The sequence below is a fragment of the Argiope bruennichi genome, chromosome 8 (assembly GCF_947563725.1).
Source record: "Argiope bruennichi chromosome 8, qqArgBrue1.1, whole genome shotgun sequence".
NCBI lineage: Eukaryota > Metazoa > Arthropoda > Arachnida > Araneae > Araneidae > Argiope > Argiope bruennichi.
The window spans coordinates 60,587,446-60,612,603 of NC_079158.1; the positions used below are offsets into that span (position 1 = coordinate 60,587,446).

Genomic DNA, 25,158 nt, shown 5'->3' on the forward strand with positions numbered 1-25,158 from the left:
GAGTAACAAGACCACAAGACAAAAGCAATTGCTCGTGTTTCGTAGCTGTAACCTTGCTTATAAGCTTTTCATCACAAGTGAATCTAATTATTCACAACTACAATCTATACAACTTTTTAATGTATCTAATATCTCTAGGATAGTCTAAATAAACTACAATTACAGAAAATTCTGAAAATATGGTTATCCAAAAATAAATACTTTCCAAAAATTAATCGCTGTATTAAAAAAAATCCATTAAAATAGTTTTTATAGTATATTTAATTTGTACAATAAATAATAAAGCTTATATTTGCTTTTATGCCTTTTTTCTGAAAAATAAAATATCTTATTTAGTGAAAAAATAAGTATTTCATTAATTCTGTTGATGACTTAGATCTATCAAATGACTCGATATGAGAAAATATTTTTTTCTCATTCCAAATCCTTTTTAAAATTTATATTATTGATTAAAGTTTAGATGAATTTTTGATTATCAGCTGTCCCTCAAAATTTTGTAAAATATTTAATTCGAGAATATCCTTTATTAAATACATGATTTAAAAGTGCGAAATTTGTTTTCATTTATTATTTTAATAACTAAGAAAAAAAATAACATTTCGTTGCTTTGATTTTTGAGGAAAAATTAATAAATTTTAAGGTCAGAATAATAAACTGAAATTATCAAAACTATGTACGAATTTTTTTTCTGGAAATTTATGCCATTGTGTGAAGTTGTTACAGATTTCCAGAAAAAAAAAAAAAAACAATGAGATTCAGAATTAAGTTTTCGAATTAGTCTTTAGTTTGGATATTGCCGAAGATTTATTTATTAATTTTCACATAAAATTATTTAAAATGAACCGATAGAAGATAACATAGATTGAATATCTCGGAAGATAATTTATCATGTGAATTCATCTATTATATAAGAATTGTTCTTTGAAGTGAAAGTATTTCGAAAGTAATAAAGAAATCACTTTGTTATTTTCTGTAATGGTTTTGTTATCTACGAAACAAATGATGACAGAATTTACTTTTCTGTCCTCGTTTAGTTTCGTCATGTATTTTTTATTATAGATTCCTTCTTTTGTTGCATGAATAAAGCATATACTTCATAAGTCATACAAAGTCATATCTTATTCCTTTCGTCATTCGTCATATTCAATTATTATTAGTACAAATATAACGCACTATGTTTCAAGCAATGTTCCTTATATTCTTTGGGGCATATTCAATGTTATTCTTTTAAAATCTACATTCATCAACTGCTGCCTAAACCATTATAGAAAACAGAAATTTTTATTTTTATTTTTCAATGATCAAATCGTTTGCATTCATTTACCTGAATGAATGAATTTAAGTAAAAAAAAAGAAATACATGGAAAGACATCGGTAGTTTCAGAATATTTATTTTGATTTATCTATACTTATAATAAAACTCAATGTGTGTGTGTGTGTGTGTGTGTGTGTGTGTGTGTGTGTGTGTGTGTTGGCGCTCTACAGGCCAGGTCATTTGACATACAGCTATCAAATTTGGTACATGTATACCTTAGAGGTCGGGAATGTGCACCTGGGGTCCCTTTTTTTGAAATTTTAATTAGAATTTTAATTATTAATTAAAAACTAACTTTCCCGCCAAAAAAAATTTTCATTTTCCCCACCGCCAACTTTTCCGCCAAAAAAATCTTCCATTTTCCCCACCGCCAAATAAGTAAGGCATCAGTTGTTTTTTTCTCCCAACAGTAATGAGGCTAGGGTTAACATTTTTCGACGGATTATTTCAAACGATTCTGTTTATTGTCTTAATGTTTTATGCATTTAAAATTAAACATTGTTAATTAATCCCTGTTTCCGATTCATTCTGAAGTACTTTTGAATTAAAATAACACAGAATAAAGGAAATTAAAAATGTCTAATCTGCATAGCGTTACCCCAACTGGCGTAGAAAAATTTACGCATTTGCGTTAACGTAACTGGCGAAGAAAATCCACGCATGCGCATTGTTCTGATTGTTGGCATGACAACCAACGGACGATTTAAATTATTTTTAGGTTAGTTGCATGCTTTTGTAAGTAAAATGTATTTATGTTAGTTATATATTTTTTGTATATGCTTATAGTTTTAAGTGCATTGTTTTTTAAGAAGTTTTTTTTTAAACCTGTTTTCAACCGATTATTTTAAACGATTCATTTTATTTTCTTAGTGTTTTTGATGAATTTAAAATGAAACATTGTTAATGAATCGATCTGTTCATGATGAATCTGAGAAATTTTAGTTGACAAATTCTGGAGATATTACATAAATTAAGAAAGATATTCTTTAGTGACCATAAAGTTTAAACGCTCAGTGACTCTATTATCAGTAATCATATTATTAAAAAAATGCTTTGTTTCAGTAAAAAATATTATTATATTAATTGCAGATTAATCATTTACATTTTAATTTAAAGCATAATTTCTACGAGGGGTAACAGATTATTAGAGAGATACATATCACGCTATAACTGAAGGCCTTTATAATATTATGAGTGAATTATATGACTATCAAAATTTGAAGTTTTAAAATATTTTGCTGAAGAATCTATTAAAGTTGGAATTGCGTAAAATATTTAATGGTACGACCGGAGTTTTATCCCCTGCTTGGTGAAATTTTTAAAAATCGCAAACAACGGCCTTGCGAAATGTTCAAAAGCAAAGAAGCAGATGTTCAATTATAGTGCATAATAAAGATTGCCAGCTTTGGTGCGTTATCGCAACTTGGCGAAGAAGGGGGTTAAACCCCGGTTCAACCTATTTAATTATTAAAATTTAAACGAACATTAAGATTGGCCAACCGGCTGGTCGCCAAAGGCGGCTAGTATATATATAAATTTAAAATAGAAAACAAACAATACAATCTGTTATTTGCATCTGATTAATTTAAATGCAAATTACTATAATTTATCTATAAATTTATATTTACAATAAAATAGTAATTACAAAAGCGTCATATATATATATATATATATATATATATATATATATATATATATGTGTGTGTGTGTGTGTGTGTGTGTAATGTTATTTTAATTCTAATTTCAATTTAATTAATTTCCACGATTTTATCTTAATTTAACCCATAGTAACTTCATTCTAAAAATATTCTCTTATTTCGTGATCCAATTCCAATTTCTCTACTTAATTCATTCAAGAGTAGCTTTGTAAAACTGCTGAATCGGCTAAAAGCCTAACTTTCCCACACTTCGAGTGAAGGGACAAATTACCGCTGACGAGACAAATTCTTTTTTAAAAGATCCCTATGTTTCCCTTACCTCGTCGACGCATGTAGCAAAAATCCCTATCGAAATCTCATTATATATTAGCACTATGAAGAAATATTTTCCCTATCAAAATCTTGGGTTATATAAGACCGGGGATAAAATGTTGAAGTGCTTTTTCCTCATTCCTTTCTGTGTTGTTGTGTATTGCTCGTCGCTTCTGCTGTAAATAATGCGTGCTTCTCCAAGATGAAATAAAACGACGTCAAGAAATGGAAAGTCTCTTCACGGTCTTCGAAACTGCATCTGCTTCACATAAAATAATGCTTATATCTGTGTATGTATGTGTGTAATCATATCCCTAATTTAATTAAATTCTAATGTTACTTTTTTCTAACATTTTCTGTATTTCCTGATCCAAAAATCCCTTTTTTTTTTTACTTAACTATTTCTAACACGCACTAAATAACTGTTGAGACTTTTAGTTTCTCAGGCTCTTACAGGAGGAAAAAAAAATCCCTACGGCATAGTTTTAATGATACCCAAAAACTCCCTTTCCTAAACAGACTCATGTCAAGGGAATGCTTGTCAGAATCTCTCAGTTACACACTAGGCTGCTCATCCCCGCCTAATCAAAGGCATTAGGAATACATTTGATTTACCAGATCACCGCGACACCATTGGGTGGAACCTGAAATCGATTCCTAAGGGCAACACCGGCTATGGTAAATACTTACTGGGGAAAGCCCGTCCTGTCATCGGAAAGTGGTAACCGACCCGCACCATCTCTATATTTACTTGGAAGGGCGAAACCAACCACCATATCGGATGGGAGAGAATGTCTGAGTAAAAACTTCTCCCACTTTGCTCTTATGTCCCGATGTAGACAAAACGCATCATTTTATCATTGTACAACAGCCAATAATGTAAACTGTATTGATGCATTTTGGAAAGTCTATGAGAATTAAGGCTATTTCTCGAACATTCTGCAATAAAGGTTAATTCTACCTTTCTAGCCTCCTATGAAATTGTGGACATCAGACAATCACGTGTAAGATATGAGTGCTCAGATCTTTTTTTCAGAACTTCACATAGGAGATACTGAGCTTTTTAGCTTAGTTATAACATACCAAATCGAATGTATCAAACCTACCAAATTAAGTTAATTGAACTGAAGCGTTTGCATCCTTATAAAAGATCGATGGAGCAGTCAAACTTTTGAGAGATTTGCTTTAAAATATAATCAGGATCTACATTTTAAATTCTAACATTATTATAATACATTATTTAAATAATTGCGCTTTTAATTTATCGTATTTACATGAATCCCGTTGTACAGAATGGCAGATGGCCAACGTCTTAACTTCACTTGTTCACTTGTCCTCGAACATCCTGATTACTTAGCAGAATTCCAACACAGATGACCAACGTCTTAACTTCACTTGTTCACTTGTCCTCGAACATCCTGATTCCTCAACAGAATTCCAACACAGATGACCAACGTCTTAACTTCACTTGTTCACTTGTCCTCGAGCATCCTGATTCCTCAACAGAATTCCAACACAGATGACCAACGTCTTAATTTCACTTGTTCACTTGCCCTCGAACATCCTGATTCCTCAGCAGAATTCCAACACAGATGGCCAACGTCTTAACTTCACTTGTTCACTTGTCCTCGAACATCCTGATTCCTCAGCAGAATTCCAACACAGATGACCAACGTCTTAACTTCACTTGTTCACTTGCCCTCGAACATTCTGATTCCTCATCAGAATTCCAGGGAAATTATTTCATTCAAAAGTTGATAGAAATTTGGTCTTAAATTAATATCCCAAATTTCATCTGTCTAGCTCAAAGACCTTTTGAATCATTTTGTTTATAGATAGTCATTAATCCAAAAATTTGTTTTCAGACTCAAAGATGTCTTAAATATATAGATTTGTCAAAATATCGAGCTTGAATTTTTTTGCCAAAAACAAAAATTCTCTGTATATTGCATTCGGAAAAGTAAAAAAGGTAATCTTGAGCTCATTGTGAATATTGAAAAGGTTCGAATCCCAAACAATTGTACTCCTATAGCACTAAATAAAATGTTCTGTTCCAATATAATAGCTTTAACCCATCTAAAACAAATGTGACAGACTGTTCATGTAATTCCATCCACCAAGATCATTTATTCTTTTTTTTTTTGTCATATGTTCTTTTTTTGTTGTTGCATGCATAAAACATGCTGATTTGTCATACGCCATGTTTGAGCCATATCTTATTTTCTTTCCAGTTTCGACTGGTATTACAAAGCCATGGCATTCCCAGAGCAGCAATGTTTCGAATATTCCTCCGGTTATGAATCAACGCGAAAAATGCAAGTGAATATGACATAGAAATAGGCTTAAGATATTGGAATCCATTCTTTCGGAAATTCCTTTATGATAAAGTTTTCTTTTTTTGTTTCTTTTTCTATTTCCCTTCGCTTTTACGTGGGACGTGCGGAACTTTTTCTTTCCCTCGTGCCTTGCAACTTTTTATAGGATTCTTTAAATCCTCTTAAGATAAGAAAGACGCGGAAGTAACAAAAGAATTTTCACTTTGTTCTAAAAGTGACTTTTTGGACGTTTTGGTTTCATGTTTCCACGACGATTGTTTTGCTTTTCAGGGATATTATTTTTTAATGCAGACATCTGAAAGAATAGTTATGTTAAGTAATATTAAATGTTGCATAATCTTATTTGATGTTTCAAAATCAGCGCCTTTCCTTTTTTTCCTTTTATTAAAAAAATATCTTAACCATTTTTTTAAAAATTTTTGAGGCATCATATTTTATGTCTTTAAGATAAATCTGCCCCCTGTGATTTTAATAAAATGGAACTCACATAATAGATTGCAATTTCTTCTTTAACATGCTATTTCGGAAGTTTTAATTTTGTATTTTTCCCTCGATTCTTTTCTTTTATATATTCTATGATTTTAGTGGGCATTTAAAAAGGGTTATGTCGCATGCATTTAACTATTATGAAATCTTTGAAATGCTTAAAAACTAATATCATCTCTTCCATCTATTAGTAAGAAAATAATTCTAATATTTTCAATTTCTTTGTCTCTTCATTTTTTACATTTATTACGTAATTAATTTACTTCTGCAGTGCCAATGAATTTTAAGAACATAATAAAATGCTATTAAATAAATATTGCATGGTAAAAAAATATTGTAAAACATAGTAATGCATAGTAAGAAATTATTACATAATGCAGAGTTAAATTTTAGATAATAAAATGAAAGTTCTTCAAAATATTTCTTCTACATGATTTTAATAATTAGATTCTATTAAATATTTTAAAATTAACATCGCATTTTTGATGTTTCATGTAAAAAAATATCTCATCATCCTTTGAAATTATTGGGTGCATAATATTTTTTAACTGAAATAATTAGTTCACTACACTGTGCCAAAAAATAAATAGGGAGGGTTGTGTTTCAAAGTAACAACAACAACAACCTTCAAAAATTACAACAACCTTTAAAAATCATTATGCAATTTCTGACTTATATATATATAATATAATATGTAATAAATTTTCGAATTCTGTCGGCTAAATAATATGTGACATTATTTTGGTTGAAGTGGAATGCAGGTTCGAAGCAGTGAAGAGACTTTGTAGTTTTAATTTCGTTTTATTCTATTCCGAGTGGATGCATGATTATTTACAAGAAGGCGCAGTGCGGCACAAAATCAGAAGGCAAAAAGGGACGAACATATGATCACTAGTCTTATATAACATAGGATTTCTGGCGAGGCGCCAGTTCAATACACGTGGTGACCTTTGACACCTTTTCAAGGGCAACCTAAGATATCACTTTCTCTTGATAAGTAGTACTGATGGCTTATTTTTTTTTTACAGAGGAATTAATTAAACCGGGAGTGGAATTGGAACACGAAATAAGAGAATATTTTAGAATGAAGGTACTAATTAATTAAGGTTAAATTAAGATAAAATCTTGGAAATTAATTTGGATTAAACTAAGAGTCTAAAATATCATTATATATATATATATAATATAGGCAGGTGTGTGACCGAAAAAATAGCACATTTGGAATTAACTACAGTTTATTTTACTAAAGGAAGGCATAATTTGTACGTACTGTCCGTTTCAGTATCCTGAAACAACCACTTTTCGGCGATTCTATCTCACTACGGGGTGAGACGCGGAAAGATAAGCGCATTTCCGGAATTCTTCCTCATTCTTTGACCTTAATTTCCATCCTATGAGATACTTTTTTGTTCAATTTTTTTTCACGTCTGTGTGAGTATCGTGTCGTTTCTGCTTGTATTATTTTATTTTAATTCAGTTCACGAGTAATCCGAAATTACTTTATTGTTAAATGTAAACACTACTTCTTTCATTTTTCTTCTCACCCCATTTTTAGGAATTAAACCCATCCTAACGCATACGCAAAAGCGAGAAAGGTTTTAGAATCCATTGACAAACAATAGCGGGGAAAGTAATGATAAAAAGACACGCCTGTTTGTATAGCGACAAAAGAGCAAAGTTTTTGAAATTTTTCCCTTAACTTTTTTTATTAGGAGATTCTGATAGGGACACTTGATTTAAGAGAGAGGATTCAGGTGTACTTGAATTTATGCCGTAGGTGGTAGAGATTTTTATTCATTCCCTTCGGGGATGAGAAATACGCTAACCATCAATTTTTTAAAGCACATGTTGGAAATATTTAAATTAAAAAAATGGGTTTTGGATGAAGAAATAAGAGAAAATTTTAGAATAAAGAAACACAACTTTAAGATTTATAAAAGCAGGAAATTAATTAGGATTTAAATTAAGAAATGTGTTCACAACACACACAGGCGCGCGCGCACACACACATACACATAGCTTAGAAAACATATTGAATTTTCTGCCAACCAAAAAGCATTTATGGGAAGATATGCTGCTTCATTTTATTGCCATAAACTACTGCAGAAACTCATCGGTTGCGGTTCAACATTTGTGGGGAACCACACTGCCACACTGGATGCAACTTCCAAGAGCAATTTATAAATGATAATTTCTGTATATATGACAAAAACATAGCAAAACGCTAAAAGAAAATGCGAAATGTTGATTTAGAACAGTACTCGTTAAACCATCAATTTGGGCGAAGCATTGAAAGAGGAAGTTCAGAATATGGCGAAAGAAATGACAAGGTGGATTTCGAACAGGACAGTGCTCGCCGATATACTGCCAGATTATTGACAAAAAACACCCCTTTAGAATCTCTTAACCACACCTCCGTATACATCAAATGTTGCCTCTTTTATCCTACTGGTTATTTCTCTCCTTGTAGAGAGTCCGTTCTAGAGAGAAGCCCAATTCCCAATTAGAATTCGAATACTGATTTGATAATATGATTGCATCGAAACAACCATATCGAAAAATGGAGAAATGATAGAGTTTCGGAAAAAAAAATATTTTGAATAAATTTTTTATTTTTCTCAACCAGCAAATGCCGTTTTTAAAATTCAAAAGGATAGAATTTATATTTATATACCCAATATTTTTCTAATTTCATATTTAATTTTGTTAAACGTTTTGACAATTTACGAGTACAATGAATTAATAATACAATTTCATATTACAATTTTCTTGTAAAAAATTAGCGGATAATAGGACCTATCTCTTAGTAGATTATTGTTTTGAATTTTAAGAATTCAAATGGGAATTCTTCAAATCTCCGTGCTCCGTCTCTGAAAGATTCTACAAAATGTTTTAAAATTAGCATAGTTTCTTTCTTCATTTTATATAAAGAAAATCTCAACATTTAAAAAAATATATATATTTTTGCTATTTCATATTTAATTGCATTACACTTTTATTCAATTTTCGTAATTTTTGTCAATACGAAGGAAATAACAAAACATTATTAGTTTCTCTTTTAGCAAAATATCATTTCAAATCCTACAGATACAATTGTAAATTCTTCGATAATTGCAGTATCAGAATGCAACTGAAAATAATAATATGTCATTTATAAATTATCTCTTAAATGATGAATGTGTTCCTATTTTGTAAACAAGTTTATTTTTAAACCTTTTAATCGTCTCCTTGTTTTGTTTAATTTATTTCATTTTAACGAAATGATTGCAGTTTGTGATTTAGATAATATGAAATAGATAATTAAGAAGTTATTTGTTTCACATTAAGGAAAATGTTTGTCGAAATCAGAAATATGTAAAGAAATATCAATGCATTATTATTGTGTGTATTATCACTTACTTCCATTATCAGGATAAAAATGTTTGTCTTTTCGATAAGTGTACTTATATTATATTTTACGCATTTAATTAAATTGATTTGTTTTCTGTTTTTAAAGAATGATTTTAGATTTTTGAATTCCAATTTCCGATTCTTTTAAGATAGATTTTTGAAATTTCGTACACTTGAGTATTGCCAATACATTATTTTATGATTTTCTAACTTCAATTATGAGTTTTAATGATTATTTTATAAAAATTTTAATCCTTATAGTTGAGAAAATGTTAATTCCAAGATCGCTTATGTGTATACTAATGAATACACATTAATTAATGCTAAATAATAGAAGTTAATTAAAATAAAAATATTTCTGTTTCAGTCTATTAATAAAATTCTGTGTAATTAATTGGTTTATCGCTTTGTTCAGCCATATTTTAATACAAATTAAAGAAATTCCTAAATAGTGCTGTGAAGGTGAAAAAGACCGTCATTACATATGTGTACGGCGAAGCGTTGTGGGAAATGTTACATCTGTACACATATACATGATTTGATAAAATGAATTAAATTTTAATTGATTTAATTTTATCAACATTCTAATTATATAATGGTTTTTCTTCTAATGAAATAATTATATGATTAGAACATTCATACAGATGAATAACTATTCAAATTATGTAATCGTATTACGTTTGTTGAACGTTCTAATTATATAAGATTAGAAAGTTCATACAAATGAATAACATTTGAAATTATATAATGGTACTTTATTTGTATCAGCATTCTAATTATATAATGGCGCCTCATTTTATTAACTCGTAAGCAAAAGATAAAATTTTGGTTGTACAGCTTTTATTTAGCATTTAAGGAAAACTGTAAATAAAGTAATGATTTATGTATTAAGAAATTACATTTCGATCAATAAGAAACTGGGAAATAGTATCATGAAAATTCATGAATTTTTTTTTTAAAGTTTCCCATTTTTTTAAAAAAAACACAGAGATCCTACAATTTTTAGAATTCAAAAAAATTAGAGAAAAAAAATTAAATGTCGATATGTTTCAGGTTAATTTCAATGACAATTTATATGCAGATGGACATTGGCAATATTACAAATCTATTGCTAGATTAGAATTCATATTTTGAACGATGCGACTATCAGTTTTCTTACAATTTATTATTTTATGTATTTTCTTCGATATTTATGAATATTCCGTATGATATTGTCTTTAAGCATATCATATTTTGAGAATATGTTATTATTTCAATTAATTTCCTATCTGAATCGTGTTTGTGGCATTCTACATTTGTGAGACATGTGAAAGCTCACACAATGAAATATTTATAAATATTGAAAATATTATTTTAGAAAGCAGGTAAATTTTTTATAGAAAATAAAGAAAAAAAGTATCTGATTGGACAAAAAAACATGTTTTTCTCAAAATTATTAATTTCTTTATATTTTTGTTTAAATCCTTGAAAACTTTCAGCATTAGTTTAAAATGCAAACAAATTCTTCTTTAAATTTCTTTCAGAATGGATAAACACATTAAAATTTCCCAAAGGAAACTTTTCTATTACTAAGTCAAAAATTTAAATTGAAATAATTTTAAAAAATTGCTGTACAGAATGAAATGATTATTTTAAAGTATATTTATCTAGCTTCTGATATTTCATACCACCAACAGACATGATACGGATATGAAAAGAAATAAAGAATAAGTAAAGAAGTCTTATCATCTAGCAAATGGAAAATACTTTATTTTGTCTAGTTATTATGCATAAGAAGCTCTTTCTCTCTATTTTTTCAAACCAATTTACAAATATATCTTTCGATTTGCTGAGGGTTATAGATCAAATTACTTTAATTTAGAAGTTTCTATAGATAATTTTCGAAATTTTTTTAACAATGGTTTTTCTTATCAAATAATAAATGTGAAAGAACATTTATTAGTTTCAGAATTTTATATATTAATGATAAATTGATAGGAATTTATTCCCCAAAAGTTATAACAAGACAACAATTTTAGCTGAATTAGTTTTCTCTTAAAATAATGTTTAAATAATAAGTAATTTTTTATTATAAATATTTAAATAAATCTATAATATAAATATCTAATTAGTAAATATTTTGGATAATATGATAGAATCATTTGAAGGAAAAAATAGTGAGAAAAAAATAATTAAACAATATACTACCTACTTTCTTATACAATAGTTTACAATGTACTTTCTTGTTTAAAAATTCTGATTACTCAATGAATTATAACAATGAACGATGCCAGTAAATAAAATTTAATAATAAAAATAGAAAATAATCAGGAAAATAGACAATAACGAAAAAAATAATAAATATAAATATGATTTAATATTTGAATCATAAAAATTAAGTAATAATAAGTCGAAAATAATTAAATAAATAACAAAATCACCAAATTAAATTATTATTACTAATAATATTTTTTTTTAAATTTACAATAACAAAATTGATTTGAATTAGTTTATTACAAATTTTCTATTTAGTTTAATCGGTTTTCAATCTAAAATCGTTTGTCCTGATATCTACCATAGTGAAACCTCTTTTACGGGAATAAAAGACTGTCTTTGGAATTTACTGCGGTTGTTTAATTTGATATTCCTTCACTGTTTACTACAACATCGAAGTTTACCTTTATGTTTACCCTTGTGTTAAATAAAATTATTTTTCTTACATACAATGCAGAATTTCAGAACTTTAAGACAGTATCTCTGAATTAAAACCTATATTTTCCAGCCGATATACATTAAACGATATACAATTAAATTATTATTTCATAAATTTTACAACTAATTTATGGTTTTAAGATTGAAAAAGATATTTTACAATAACTAAACGGAGATAAACATTTAAAACATCATTTTTAAATGCTTTTTATTATTTAAATGACTACTATAATTAATATTGGTCCTTTTATATGTTTATTTTCATTTTAGAAAATTTTAAATTTATCGCTTTCATGAAATATTACATCACATATTTCTTTTAATTTAAATATCAAAATTTATTTAATTGAAAATTATAAATGTTTTTCAAAGAATTTTTATTCTACAGCTTTTCAAACCTTTATAAACATAACATGTACATTTCTCAAACATTTTCATAATCATATAAATCATCATTTTTTAAAAAAGTTTTATTCCTTTATTACAAACTTCCTGCATTCTTTAAAGATTTCCTTTATATTTCAATTCCTGCAAATGTAAGAAATAAAGCTACTTATTGTTTCTGAATTCGAGCTTAACTAGTAAAATTTCATACATGTGAAAACTCGAAATTATACATTTCATATATAAGCAACTTTATTAATAAAGTAATTAGTATTACATCTAAATAAAAATGAAAATCCAATATGTTGTTAATTTAGTGACAAAAGACTAAATAAGAAAATTTCTTTTCAGAAAATTTTAATAATAAATCAACTTTTTTTCCATACATATACAGTTAAATACTTTGTATCCACTTTTCAATTAATGGTATTCACCATCAATGGTATACCATCATCAATGATGATGGTATATCATCATCAACAGTCGTTTAATGGAAATAGCAAGTAAAGCAATAAAATAGAAATGTAATACGTTTGTTAAATATAAGCTTTTGATTTTGTCATTAATACACAAACTACCATTGGAAAAAAAAAAACTAATAGAATGTAACAGCAATTTTTGTTGTTTTTATCTACATCGATTTTTAATTCGTTTATTATGCTCTTCAATTTAATTTTGTTAATAAATCACTGTAAATGGAATTCAGATGAAAATATATAATTTTTATGAATTTAAAAGAAGAAGATATTCAATGGGTTACACTATTGTTCTTAAGAGTATTTCTGAATTAGAATTTCACTGAAATTAGAGAAAAAAATTATGGCTGACTTCCCTTCAGTTTTATAATAGTCTTATAATTCTAATAGCATATCGCTTTTCTACGGTAAGAACAGAATATAAATACCTTCCAATGAAGAAATTGGTTTGACATAAAAATTCCAGCTATATTATCAATTTTAGCAAAAGAAGAATTGACATAAAGCAGCAAAATCATGTGATTTTGAGTTAGAGGAATACTTGAAGACAGAAATTAGAGAAATTAATTTGAATTGTAGTAATGGTTTTTTTTTTTTGTTATTCTTCTTAGATTTGAATTCTTTTTCTTATTATTATTCTTAGATTTTATATCTTTTTATAGTTACGACATACGTTGTACTGATAGTTTAAATATATCTCTATTCGTCATTTATTAAGAAAGATTATATCTATAAGACATTTTTTTTTCCTTTTTGAGAAATAATATACGCAGAATTTTATCAAAATAAGAAATTAGGTTTCATTAAAATAAAAAAATAAAAAAACCCTGAAGATTTCATTCACTATTATTTCAACTCTTCAGTAAGTAATATAATTTTGAAAACATTTGTAAACAAAAGATTTTTTTAGTTAATATATAGGCCTTCAATATGTGCATTGGCAATTGATTCTAAAACTTTTTTACCCGAAACTACATTGTCTTAGCATTTGTGGAGACTTTATGCACTTTACTTATTGTATGAAATAAGATCAAATAGATTAATAAGCAAAAGTTGTTCTCTCTTAATTTAATGAAGAATGCCTAAATCACTTAGGTAATTTTGGGGTGGGACATAAAAACGCAAATGCCTTATCAATTAGGTTTTATTTTAAAGAAAAAAAGATTATGTTTGTTTCTATTTACCTGCCTGAATAACCATTGTAGAAACAATCCCCCTCGTTTCAGGAAAGCATAATATTTAATGCGTTTTTAAGTAGAAAGTTAGTTTGAAGTTAATGAAAAAAATATGAAATTTTTAAGAGATTAATAAATTGAAGTCCATCAAATACAGATTTATATATAAATATCTCGTTTCCCAAACACGATTTGGCAAACTGAATTTCTCTCCCTCTCCCTCACTCTCTCTTTCCCCTTATGCGTTAGGCCTAATAACATTCCCTCTGGGACATTGGAATGTTGAAGCGGTAAATACAGGAGATGTAGGAACAGCCCCCGCACACCCCTTTCACCACCAAGTTAAATAAAAAGAAGCTTTCTGCATGAAAAAAAGTTTTGTATTACACATCGTCGGCATTTTCCTTTGTTGGATACCCCCCCCCCCAGATTTGTGTTCCCGCATTCTTTCAGACTTCGATATTGAGATTGATTGCGCTTTGAGCTTTCTGGGGTCCTCAAATGAAAGTGAAAAGACGGATTAAATTCCAAACAGAAGAAAAAGGAAGTGTTTCTTCATGTTTTTTCTGAGGATGAGAAAAAAAATCTCGGCTCTTAGAGATCCCTCAGCCCCTCTTGTTGTTATGGTAACGAAACATCACGCCCCAAGCAAATAGGCTTAAAAAATACTTCTTGTAGCAAAAGTTTCATCAAAATTACCAGTGGAGATCTCGGTGGAAAATAAATCATGATATGATGCACTTTGATAACACTCGCTGTCTGCATTTTGTCAATTCCTTTTTATTTTTTCTACATCCTTTTGATATTTCGTAATATCTTACCGTAAGAAAAAAAGTAATAGGACAGGTACAATTTTGCAAAAATTGATACGTAATATATATTTCATATATTTCGTCGAAATAAATGCTTTGGATTGTGAAATCTTATTGGCAAGAACTAAAATTTTTTTTCACATTCATACATCAGTTATTTTGCAATTTCATTTGGAATTTTTTATTAGACTTTAATTTCTTCTCCGACAAGGAAAAGAAATTAAAGTTGGATATTATATACAGGAAAAAGAAGGAAAAATAAAATTTCTATTAGAAAACTTAGTGAAACATTCTTTTTTTTTATCTAAGCAGAAAAAGAGTGTCAAAATTCTTATGAAACAGGCTTGATAAATTTTACAGAGCGCATATAGCTTTATTAAATTTCAATATTAGATATTCAACTCTTAAAATCTTGAAATAAATTCAAATTTTTGTAAAGAGAAATTGAAGAATTTCTTTTTTGTTTGTTACTATCTCAAAAGTATGCATTAAAAAAATAAAGCTATTACTGAAGCTTTAGCAGACGATATTTATCAGATAATATGAGAGAAACAAAATTCTTTAAAATAGATTTTATCCACCATATGAAGATAAATTTATTATAAATGGTTCCATTAATTCTTTTTTATTACATTTTATATAATATGTTACAGCTAAAGGCTTGCAATGCTTCGTGAATTCTCTTATATAAAAGATACCAAGAAAATTCCTATTAAAATAAATTCTTTTTTCTTATCTACTTTCTTAATATAGCAAGTGACGCCGTTATGTCAACGAATTTTATTACCCAAGAAATTGTAAATTTTGGAGAACAAAACGGAAAGTAAGTAAGTGATTTCAAATAAAACGCTATTTGTAATAGCAACCATTAACATCTACAATAGTAATGGTGTTCAATAGTAAGTTGTATAAACTGTCAAATAATGTCATTTATAATTGTAATTATGATCAACTACAAGCTTTATAAAATGACAAATACTACCATTTATCTTTGCTATGGCATTCAATTATAAGTTGTCCAAAAATGTCAAACATTACCATTTATAATCGTAATGGTGTTTAATTATATTGCATAAAATGCCAAGCACTACCATTTATAATCGTAATGGTGTTTAATTATGTTACATAAAATGCCAAGCACTACCATTTATAATCGTAATGGTGTTTAATTATGTTGCATAAAATACCAAGCACTACCATTTATAATCGTAATGGTGTTTAATTATGTTGCATGAAATGCCAAGCACTACCATTTATAATCGTAATGGTGTTTAATTATGTTGCATAAAATGCCAAGCACTACCATTTATACTCGTAATGCTGTTTAATTATGTTGCATGAAATGCCAAGCACTACCATTTATAATCGTAATGGTGTTTAATTATATTGCATAAAATGCCAAGCACTACCATTTATAATCGTAATGGTGTTTAATTATGTTGCATAAAATGTCAAACATTACCATTTATAATCGTAATGGTGTTTAATTATGTTGCATAAAATACCAAGCACTACCATTTATAATTGTAATAGAGTTCAATAATAAATTGTATAAATTACCTAACACTACTATTTATAATTTTAGTTGTATTCAATTATAAGTTTTGTAAAATACCAAACACTACCATTTATAATTGTAATGATATTCAATTATAAATTGTATAAAAATGTCAAACATTACTATTTATAATTGTGATGGTGTTCAGTTACTTGTATAAAATGCCAAACACTGTCCTTTATAATTGTCATGGCATTTAATTATAAGTTGCATAAAAATGCCAAACACTACATTTTATATTTGTAAGGGCATTCAATTTTAAATTGTCGAGAAGATGTCGCATATTGTATACCAACAAAATTTTTCGTCAAATCGTTTTATGACGAGGAAAAAAATCTCTTGTTGCATTATTGCAAAATTGAGAAAAAAATGAGATTCTTATATTTCCGAACATGTAAAAGTTTTTGACCAATAGTTTTAATCGCGGCTTAATATAATCGCCCCCAACTTTATGCTATCAAAACCCCGTAATCCTGAATCGTCCAAAAGATTTTGATAATATAAAGAGAATATAGGAAACCAAATTTGCATAGAAATATTCATTTAATGTGTTCACTTCATTGCTTAAAGTTATCAAAGTAAAGGATTGAACTAGACTTATTTTTGACTAGCAGAATCGAATGAAAATTGTGGAATTTTTTGCTCCAATAATAAAGGAGCATATGGAAATCATTTTCCCATGATATGGAGCTCAAATTCTTCTGTACACATTACAGCAATTTGGAAAGGATAATTGCGTTACCAAATCAGATTTGAAGTATGTTGAACAGACCTGAATATTTGTTTCCTGTGAGTGACTTATAAAAGCAAAAGGGACAAAGGAAACCTGATGTTTGATTGTTAAAGACAAAACGGAAACCTCTTAACAGACATGAAAATTTACCTTTAATAAGCTTAGACAAGGCTATCACACAGATAAAAGATGATTTCTCAATATCTTTTTTATAAAATATTCAAAAATGAGGAAAGCCAAGCAATAAAAGGTGGAGGATTCCTGGCATTATGTCGGTCTATTTGCCAGTAGTCTGTATGTCGATCTATGAACACAATAACTCAAAAACGCTTTGAACTAGATGATTGAAATTTGGTATATGATATGCGACCAAATTTGTAGATACCTGTCAAATTTTGAACGAAATCTGTTCTCAGAAAGTCTACTTATTTGGTATTCTAGTATAGATGAGGTCAATAACTACACAAAAAAGCTAGGTGGATAAGAGCTACAAAGAGCTAGGCGGAAAAAATTTAATAAATTGGTTAAATGTCTAAAATGTAGATGCCTTTCAAATTTTGAGCCAAATCCATCAATCGGTTGACCGTTTATAGCTCTGTAGTTTCGTTTGTATGTAAACCTCAATAACTCATCAATCGGTTGACCGTTTATAGGTCTGTAGTTTCGTTTGCATCTAAACGCAATGAAATGCTCTATGATATATTATGACTACAACTGTAGTTTCGTCTCAAATTGTATATTCTCGTGATAGAGTCAATACAAATGCTAAATTCGAGCCAAAAATCTATATTTCTTAACTTCGTTCACTCATGGCTTGCAAGGTATTCGCTTCCTTACTCAAAGTCCACAATTTTAAGCAGATAAAAGGATATAAGATATGTATTGGAGAGTGTGAGAGAAAGATACAGAGAGATCACTCCCGCTGATTTCCATATGAGATCAGCTTCAACTAGCAACTACTTGTTATTGACACCGAGAATCGCTTACCTTTTTTGCTGACTTTTTTTGTCCGAAGATATATCTTCACATTTCTATCGCAACGGAATGAACTGCTGAATTTGGGGTTTCAAAAACCATGCCTTTCACACAATACCACAATACCCGCATAATGTTATTGCTTAATATGATTTCTCTTCCCAATTTAACCTTGAAAGAATCATCTTCGAATAAAATGACGATAACGGTCCTGTGATACGTTCTGAACTGTCCCCCAGATTTCATGACATACTTAAAAGTTTCGTCTTAATTCAATTTCAACTGCGACAGTGCCTTGCGTCTACCACTTTTATGTAAAATGGTGTCTTTCTATGTATTGTATTCTGTATGCAAAGATAGTTTACAGCAAGATTTTACGAATGATAGGGTGATTCCAATTGATACGGTCCGTTTTCCATTCATTTGTCAATCCTTTCTCAGGATTTCATCTTGTGTGATTTTTTATGGGAGCATTCAAGAAATTTGATTTATCAGAGGAATGTTATAATTTTGAGCTGACCTGCATGTGTAACGAATCACAGGCTATCAGCTACTGTTTGCTACTAAACGCACTGCTCATCAACTGCACATTTTACACCTTAATAAGTGTGCCCACATTGAACAATATGCTTTATATTACTAAATTGTAGTAAATATTGTTACGAAATTTCCGGATTCGTTTGGATAGTGGAAGTTATATGGTGTGGAGAACGCTCAATCAGCAGTCGGCAGTAGGAAAAAAACAACGACGTTTATTTACACGAATACAGGACAGGACAGGACAGCACAAAGACGACAACTGTATACAGCCTATAGAAGACAATTATCTTCAGCCGAGACGTGCACACAGCAGCATACAACAAGACTCTACTGCAGACAGTAATGCACAGCTTAGTTCAGGACTAGCTTGACTCCGTCGCTGCTCTGCTAATCTCTGGAATACTCGTTCTTTACCGTCGATTCCGACTACTACACCGGCAGCTGCAGACTGCCTCCTTTTATAGGTCTCAGGAGGTGGGGCTAGAAGCCTCTCAACCAATCAGGAACTTTGGAGGCATATGTCGGTTCCCAATGGACGGATAGGGAAAATTCTCGATGTTTCAGGTATAATCTATTTTGGCGCCAAAGTCGCCAAATTCATCGCCAAGTCGCCATATGGTCGCCAAGCTCTGGGACCTCCGACGCGACACCCGGACTCCGTCCAATACAGATGACTGTAAAACAGTCTTTCTGATGATGGAATCAACTATGCTGGGAAGCAGCATCACAGATTCGTAACAATATTAATGATTGTTCTAGAATTTGTGACTCGTTTGTACTTCAATGTAATAGGCCTCCGAGCGGAAACTCTTGAATTTTCCCTTTTTTTGTGAATTGTTTTAATGCATCCTTTGAATTCCGCATCGATAAATTTTCGAATCAATTCGCATTTTATTTACAACTGTAGAATGCTCTGAATAGCCACGATCACTTTGTATAATTCCATTTTTTTTTGTTCCATACATTTTTGTCGATATATGTGAATTTTCATGTTTAACTTTTCTGAATACATTATGTACTGCCTTCGACATTTATTTCAATGAAATGTAGAAACAAACTTTTTTCTTAGATGATGTTGCTTACTTTTGAGAAACTATTTGTATTGGAGTATTTTTAAAGAGGATTTTGCAAGAGGATTTGCGAACATATTTACATAAAAGCTGTTTATTTTTCTGAGATCTAATTCCACCATCAAATAATTTCAAAGTTATTTTTAGGGGGAATATTTCATATTTGATTGATATTTCCTTGACTCTTTCAACACACACACACACACACAAAAATTATTTTTCTTCTCCATTTCAAAATGTACAGGGATTTATAAACTTCACTTCCCTTGTTCCAAATACTTCTGACGACGTACATTTATCATCGGCAAATTTCATTCCTCGTTTCTTTGTTTATCACCAAAAGAAGAGCTCGTTAAATTATTCCCGAACAACTTTCTCCAGTTCAGATCATTGATTCGGCAAGACAAAACAAATCCTTTTTCTTGCCGAAGCAAAATATATTTCCCGTCGTCCTCCTTTTTCTTCCATTGGTTGTTATGTTTCTGTCTGCAGCAGGAAACTTTATTTGACGAAGCTCTTCGTGTTTATCGTGCGTTACTTTTTCTATGTTGAATCAATCGCCGGCATTAAGATTGATGGTCTGTTCTTAAAGCCTCCGGCATGACTTCGCCAGTCAGGCGGATTGAAACGGGGGATTAACTCGAGGATGTACTGATAGGGTATTTTGTTGTGCTGTCTTGTTAAAGTTAAATGGCGTGAGGCGAAACTGACCAAAGATATATCCCCTCTTCTTTTGATTTATCTTATTTCGGGATTGTAGATTTTAGTATGTGCATTGATTAAGTGTACTTTATTGATTCCCCTGCTATCTTTTATTTGATCTTTGGGAAGAGGAACCATGGGCCATTCATATTCAAATGAATTTATTTTAAATTTAATTTTAAAGCAAGGATCTTTTTATTGATTTATTTATACTTTTTTTTTCAATAGGGATTCATTTCTATTATGAAGAATTTCCATGACTCCTTCTATTGATAAAAATTTTACGACCCAGATTGAATAAAATTTCAAAAATAAGTCGATACGAAGGTGGGTATGAAGATAAATGAAATGATATTGTTACGGTATTTATTCCGCTAAAGTTGACGATGTTCTCTAGTAGTGAGTGTTTGAAGACACAATCAATGGATCAATAACAAATAATGACATTTATTAACACGGTGACACAAATACATAAACGATAAAACACAGTTGGGACTTACATAAGCTACACACAGCAGCACACTTAGAACAAACAACAGCCTACAAGTAGAAATCGGTAGCAAGCAACCACAACAGCACACAAAGAGGCCAGAAAGAACTCAGCAGGGAGAGAGAATCCACGTACTATTCATTACGGTCTCTCCAAACACCTGCTATTCTGTACTGTTACCTTGCTTTATCTGTACCAAATTGACGCCTCACAACTATACAACTGTCTACTCAATACACAACTCAAAGGTGCTTAAATATTTGTCTCCAAGATTCAATGTTCAATCCACTAATTACTTGAGCCCTACTCAACGCTTGCGCTTCGATGGACTGATCCAACTAATTCGTTGCTGACTTAACACGCACTAACTATACGACTATATATATATGACGACTTCGGCTTAAACTGCCGATCTTTTATAGCTCCCGAAGCAGGACACAGAAGATTTCAAATAATCAAGCATGAATCGCTTCCTATTAGTTTTATCACCAAAATTCCAGAAGATTTCAGTATTATCCATTTTGTCACCAAGTTGCCAAATAGTAGCCAAATTTTTGCCAAACCCGGCGGTCATTGATCGGACAACTGTTCAGCATCCAATAGAGCTGATCGTAATGATGGAATTAACTGTGCTGGGACACAACATTACGGATTCATAATAAAATTAATGTGGTAAATAAACGCTACATGGTAGATATATCAAGTCATGACTCATGGATTCACGATATAAAAGACGAGTGACATTTTCTCTTGGCTGAAGCAAGAAGGTAATATCTGTGATAAAAGTTCATCTGCTATCTGTGTATTTTGATTCCAAGAAAACCTTTTTCAATTAAGAGGTGAGGTATAGCTGTTTTTCACTTGAAGGAAAATCTCTAATAGCTTGCCTTACCAACAAATGAAAATATGTTTATATGGTGGTTATTATAATCCCAAACATATCAAGCTATTTTCCTAAATCAAGCTTTCACAATGCAAGTAATAATGTGACATCTTCTCTTGACCAAAGCAATCAAGTAACATCTGAGATAGACATCTTAATTAACCCGACAATAAATTGCTTTCCTCTATGATTTTCAAACGGTAAATTATAGTATTTACTTATGTATCCCAACTCTATAATCATAATTATGTAAGTGTGAAAATATGGTCCCTAGTTATGTATTACTTGCATTGTACTTGCATGTACTGGAAGTGGTTAGTCGGATTGTAGCCGAACCGATAAAGAAATGGTGTAATCACACTTGGTATAACATATCAAGGTATAACATATATCATATTAATTACGTAAATGAAGGATTCGCAATAAAATCTTGGCAATTTCTCATGTCTAAGCCAACAAAATTAATCTAAGGTAGCAGTTTACTGAGCAAAGGGCCTTCCAGGAAAAATTCTTGATATGGAACGGCAATGGAAATGGTACGTATTTGTGTTTCACTTGAAAGAAAACTTCCAGAAACCTGCCGAAATAGTATAATTTTTAAACATATATCTATTAAAATATAGTTATTAATCTTTGTTTAAATGCAAGCCTCTTCACCAATTTTCTTAAGTAATTTTTGTCGTGAATATAGCTAGGGATTAAAGCCCATATATTTCTTAGATTCATTTTCCTGAGGTATGTCATTTTTTGATCCTAGTAAACTGTCATAATAATTGACAGATATATTAACCCTTTCGGGACGGGAGACCTCTATCCTCTAGGCAAGTACGGGGCGGAGCATATGCGAAATGAATCATTCCACGGGACGGGGGCTTGGTGACGCTAAGCTTAACTTTGAAAAAATATTCACAAAAAATAAAATTTAAGTTCTAACGTCGTCATTTTGATCTACCTTTTTAGATTATTAGTTCATTCATAATATGAGCACATTCTTCCTCTAACAAATTGCGTTTTTTTTTTTGACTTAATAAACCGAAACTATGACTTTTCGTAATAAAGAGAAGTGCGCGAAATGTATCCAAACGCCAAGAAAAATATAACAGAACTGACAGTAAAACCCGAAAAAACTACAGTCATATAGTAGTTGCAAAAAAAACAAACAAAAAACCCGCGAATTATTCTATTAAGTCGAAAATTACACAATCCAACTCTGTTTATTTCTATTACTCTTACCCCTCTTCCCGCAACAGCGGATGAGTAAAATACCAAAGTGAGGTTGAATATGAGCAAACTGGAGGTCACAACTATATTTGATTATATTACTGAAAACTATATTTGTTTCAAAAGTAATGGACCCAGGGAGCCATCTAGTGGCGATTAAAAATTATTCCAGTTTAAAATGCACATATGCATCACCGTCCCATGAGTTCGATTTTCAGAAATGCACGGGTGGTACGCCCAGCTGTGGGAGACGTTCACTGGTGATGCATATATGATACGACCGTCGCGAAAGGGTTAATCTTAAAATTTTGAAGAAATGTTTCAAATTAAGAGAATATTCTTTAAAATTTGTGTTATCTAATAATAGACATATTCAGCTCTTAAAAATTTTATATTTTCTTTATGTTGGCAACCCATAATTGAAAAGGCGCTGTGACGTAATTTACATTTCTAAATATATTACCAGAGATAATATTACTACTTCATTTATAAGAAATTAAAGCACATAAAGTTATTAAGCATTTCCTGATTTCTTTTTAAAGAAATGCGATCACCAGCTGTCAGGAATCAGAAGACAACATATTATTTAATAGAAAAAAGTATAAACATTCTTAGGATGATTTTTTTTTCAAGGCTGCATGCAAAAGTTATCTTATTCGACATAAATATCAACAAATCACATTGAAATATCAAAATAAGAAAATTGTCTTCCAGCCCTAAATCATTGAATAGATTTCGCCAATTTTTATTTTATACATATTCTTCATCAATATATTTTATATAAATTCTCCATCAATTATTTTATGTATATCTATCATCCTAACTCCTTACGTCTTCGATTTCTGAGAAAAATCTGAAAGACGCTATCTCGCTGTACTTTCTGTATGGTTGAAAATTTAAATAGAGTGCTTCAACTTCAGTACCTGAATCAGTTTCAACACTTTGACCAATATTAATAATATTGAGTTGAACAAAATATTATTACACATTAATCATATTATTCGAAGCCATAAGGATTGCAATGAGTATTAGTTGCTTCTACATCTACAGTCTTTAAAAAATTAGTTATTATGAACCATAAAATAGTGACCCTTGTTCTGCTTTACAAACCGGATAAGTGGATTAATCTTATAGGGACAACATTAGGAAACTAGGGCTAGGACAACATTAGAATAAAGTCTTAATAGTTATCAACTCACAAAACGCTCAAAACATATCACTCTCGATTTAGTTTTTTTTTAGTTTAGTTATATTAACGTCCTATTGTAAAGCAACACTAGGGCTATTTTGGGACGAACCTCTTAATTTTGAACCGCGGTCAGATGACGAGGACGACACCTGAGCTGGCACCCCCCCCCTCTCCACACCACACCACACCAGCGGGCATATCACTCTCGAAACATATGCTTTAAATCGGCATGCCTTTTAATAATTCATTTATTTGCGCTATTGCTATATTCAAAAGGGAAATTAAAACTCTTCTTCATTAAGCTAAAACTTCACATCCACGTACTCGTGGTGACCTGCATTGAGAAGAAATGTCACATTTTTCCAAGAGAGTATGGGCTAAGGTCTTGAACTGAATAATTAATTTAATTAATTTATAATTCTTTAATATCAGTTTTAGTTATTCATAAACTTTTTTTTTCTAGAGTTTATTTATTATTAACTGCAGTAACTCCAGTCAATTTATAATTTAATTTAACTCATCGAATAACCTATAATTAATTCCCAAAGTTATTAAAACAGAACCTTGTGATAAAAATAAATAAAAAGCATGCCAAATTTCGCTGCTCTAGCGCAATTGGAATTGAATGTTCAAGCAATCTCAAAACTTCAAAACACGAAGCTACCAAAAAAACAAAAATGAAAACATAAACAAATATACAAAACTGGAGAAAAATGAAAATGAAAATGAAATCTAAGATCGCAAATTTCAAGTTATCATGTG

The 25,158-nt window shown here is 30.1% G+C and overlaps 1 protein-coding gene across 1 annotated transcript in view; it reads left to right on the top strand.

Annotated features, from left to right (window-relative positions):
* LOC129981290 (low-density lipoprotein receptor-related protein 4-like) overlaps positions 1-25,158 on the top strand; it is a 733,213-nt gene that overhangs the window by 373,409 nt on the left and 334,646 nt on the right. Inside the window, exon 3 of the mRNA XM_056092063.1 lies at positions 12,009-12,033. Coding sequence (XP_055948038.1) covers positions 12,009-12,033 — 25 coding nt within the window. The remainder of the gene's footprint in view (positions 1-12,008; positions 12,034-25,158) is intronic.